The following is a 3,784-nucleotide window of genomic DNA, read 5'->3' on the forward strand; positions in this document are numbered from 1 at the left end:
CAGATCTGGGATTTTTTTTAATCCCCATTTTTATATTCTTTTCTGCACAGCTTTTTTGAAACTTAAAACATATAAACTTAAATGTATGGAATATATTTGAATCATTAAATTTTTTTTCAGGACCTGCCTTAAGTGTGAAAGTAATGACTGATGAGAGTGGAAAATCCAAAGGCTTTGGATTTGTAAGCTTTGAAAGGCATGAAGATGCACAAAAAGTAAGACTTAATATTAATTATCAGGCAATGTGGGTTTTCTGTATTTTATAAGAAGTGGGGGATATAAAGTTGAGTTGCTCTTGCATCGAAATACACAAGCATACGGCTGGCTATTGTACATGTTGTATTTCATATGTATTGTTTTGAATTACTTGCATTTGGTGTATTAGTTTTGAGAGTATAAATTGAAAACTTACATTATGTCTTAAGACTTCCCTGGTGGCTCAGATGGTAAGGCGTCTTCCTACAATGTGGGAAGACGGGTTCAATCCCTGGGTTGGGAAGATCTGGAGAAGGAAATGCCACCCCACTCCAGTATTCTTGCCTGGAAAATCCCATGGATGGAGGAGCCTGGTGGGCTGCAGTCCATGGGGTCGCAAATAGTCAGACACGACTGAGCAACTTCACTTCCCTTCACTTCTTCATTATGTCTTAAAACCTCAAAGTTTAGTTTTTGTGGTGGGTCCATTTTTAGCTTTTATAATCTAACCGATTTTCTTTATTGTTAAAAAATGAACTTATTAGTGCAAGTTAGTAATTAAAATTTTGTGTTTTTGGTTTCTTGTGGTAAGGCTGTGGATGAGATGAATGGAAAAGAGCTCAATGGAAAACAAATTTATGTTGGTCGAGCCCAGAAAAAAGTGGAACGACAGACAGAACTTAAGCGCAAATTTGAACAGATGAAGCAAGACAGGATCACCAGATACCAGGTTCATTTTTTAACTGAACAAGTAAAACTAAGGAGTGAGGAAACCTATTCTATGTTCATTTCAGTTACTGCCAGGTAACTGGAGGGTTTGAGAGGGGAAAAGGGAGAGGAAACATGGGATAAGCTAATAGGAAGTATGTTTAAGTACCACTGTGGTTTTCTTTTTCCAAATTTTTTTTTTTATTTTAAGGGTGTTAACCTTTATGTGAAAAATCTTGACGATGGTATTGATGATGAACGTCTCCGGAAGGAGTTTTCTCCATTTGGCACAATCACCAGTGCAAAGGTAAAGCATATGGTGCATATCTTTTTTTAAGATTTGAGAAAAATATGTGCCCATGGATGTATGTATATAAATTTGATATTTCATACTGGAGTGTTGTAAGAGAACTTGGAGTATGATAGTATTTATTCCTGAATGTGTTTATCCTTTATGTTCCCTGAAAAGCATTTAAATGGAGTATTGTGCATCCATTTATTTTGAATGTATGAAGAAGCATGCATGTTTTACAAAGGAGAGTCTTTATAAAAAGTCTTTTTTAAAAAGAAGTCCTTTGTGGATCACTATATCACTGTTGGCAAGGAGATAAAAAGTTTGGCAAGAATTTATTCTGAGAGAGGAGGTCATTATGTTAATTTGGTAACACTTGCTGAAAAACATTGAACAAGACAGAAGGGTGACAACTCCATGCTGAAGTCTGGTAAAGGGCTTGGGTGGCCGTCCAGATACTTCCATGCTTGTATACTCACCGTATGCGTATAAACTTCTTATAAAACAGAGTCATAGTATACCTGTTCTGCAGTTTGTCTTTTTATTTACAGATCTGGGTACATATTTATCTCAGACATTTTCTCATTTTTCACTAAAGGCTGGCTATTCATGGTATAAGTGTACCATAATTTATTCTGCTGTGCCCATATCGTTGGACATTTGGGTTACTTGCGTGTTAACAGTATTAGACCTGCCACTCTAACATCCTCATATGTCTTTGCATGTATACATACCAGTATTTCTGAAGTCCTAGAGTTGAAATAGCTGGTTAGTGGATATGTATATTTAACATTAATATGACAGAATTGTCCAGAAAGGCTGAACAAATTAAATTACTACTAGTCTTGTCAAGTTAGTAGAAAGAGATACACATCTTTTTAAATGGGACATGCTATTTACGTGTTTACTTGTTTAGCCTGTTCTTTGCCTGTTTTCACATTGCATTGTTTATTGATTTTATAGGGAGAATTTCATGTCAGCTCTTTGTTTTATATTGCAAATATTTTTTCCAAGTCTTCCATTTAAGACTTGGGGGTCTTGTATCATCTTAGGTTTTCCCTGTATTTTGCATTTTTTGTTGAGTCAGAATCTATCTGGCAATTGGAATTGTTTCAATATGATGTGACTATAAGCTCTACGTTAATTCAGAATTATCCCATTGTATCATATACTAGATAGTCCAAAGTCCATCTTTTACCCTCTGTTCTAAAATGTAAGCTTAACATCCCAAGTTCCCGTACTTGCATGGGTATATTTCTAGACTCTTGTTGAGATGTAATTGACGTAAAACATACTCAAGTGTACAACATTGATATTTGTGTATACTGCAGAGTGATCACCACGATAAGTGTAACATTTATTACCATAGATTAAAAATATTTTTTTCTTGTAATGGTAACTTTAAAGATCCATTCTCTGCAACTGTCAGATGAGTAACACATATTAACTGTAGTCCCCACACTGTCCCTGTACATCCTGTTTGTTGCGTCCCTAGTCATTGCTTCCCTGTGACTTTATGCCGGAGTTTGTACTTTTTAACCATCTTCATCCGTTTCCCCAAGCCCTCTGCCTCTCTGGCAGCCACCAATCTGTTCTCTGTATCCTTGAGGCCAGTTTTTTGTTTTGTTTTGATTCCACATTTATGTAAGACCATGAATCTGGTTTATTGCTCTTTTGTTTGTTCCTGTGTCACCAGCATGATGTTTAATACAGATGTATAGCATGCGTACATGTAGGTCTACTGAGTGGTTCATTTCCTTACTGCTTGTTTAAAAAATCTTTGGAGTTATTGTGAAGTTTCCTGAATGTTGTTTATACCCCAATATTTATGGCCCTGTGGTTATGAATGTGAAATTTTAACTTTAAAATGAGACTCAACTGCTTCCCCCACCCCAAAGAGTAATAAAGCATCTTGTCAGCTTGACTTGTTAGATTTTAATTGTGCATTTTTCTAAATTTTTTACTAAAATTTAGTAGGCTTTGAATGTATTTAGAAATTGAACCTTAATATTGAAAATCTAAAAACCTTAAAGTTTCTGTTGTGTCTCTGCCCCTTTACTTCCGCTTGGCTAGGATAATGCATGCATGTAGTTTACCCTTAGTATTTGGATATTAATGGGAAAATTGTGGGGAAAGGATGAAAGTATTGACAGGGTTAAGTGTGAGGTGGTGGCTCTAGTTGATACTGTCTTTGTGCCTCATCCTTCTATTGCATTAATTGTGTGGTTTTTTAATTTTCTTTCAATAGGTTATGATGGAGGGTGGTCGCAGCAAAGGTTTTGGTTTTGTATGTTTCTCCTCCCCAGAAGAAGCCACTAAAGCAGTTACGGAAATGAACGGTAGAATTGTGGCCACCAAGCCATTGTATGTAGCTTTAGCTCAGCGCAAAGAAGAGCGCCAGGCTCACCTCACTAACCAGTATATGCAGAGGATGGCAAGTGTAAGAGCTGTGCCCAACCCCGTAATCAACCCCTACCAGCCAGCACCTCCTTCAGGTTACTTCATGGCAGCTATCCCACAGGTAGGTTCTAGAAAAGGACAAAAACCTCATGAAGGTTTTCCTGTTAGGTCACCTTCCTTTAATGTTTT

At 36.7% G+C, this 3,784-nt stretch overlaps 1 protein-coding gene across 1 annotated transcript in view; it reads left to right on the forward strand.

The window, feature by feature from the left end:
* PABPC1 (poly(A) binding protein, cytoplasmic 1) overlaps positions 1-3,784 on the forward strand; it is a 14,435-nt gene that overhangs the window by 5,777 nt on the left and 4,874 nt on the right. Inside the window, exons 4-7 of the mRNA XM_010863515.1 lie at positions 121-215; positions 788-925; positions 1,115-1,210; positions 3,444-3,716. Of these exons, the coding sequence (XP_010861817.1) occupies positions 121-215; positions 788-925; positions 1,115-1,210; positions 3,444-3,716 (602 nt within the window). The remainder of the gene's footprint in view (positions 1-120; positions 216-787; positions 926-1,114; positions 1,211-3,443; positions 3,717-3,784) is intronic.

Source organism: Bison bison, unplaced genomic scaffold, assembly GCF_000754665.1.
Source record: "Bison bison bison isolate TAMUID 2011002044 unplaced genomic scaffold, Bison_UMD1.0 scf7180017864491, whole genome shotgun sequence".
Lineage (NCBI taxonomy): Eukaryota > Metazoa > Chordata > Mammalia > Artiodactyla > Bovidae > Bison > Bison bison.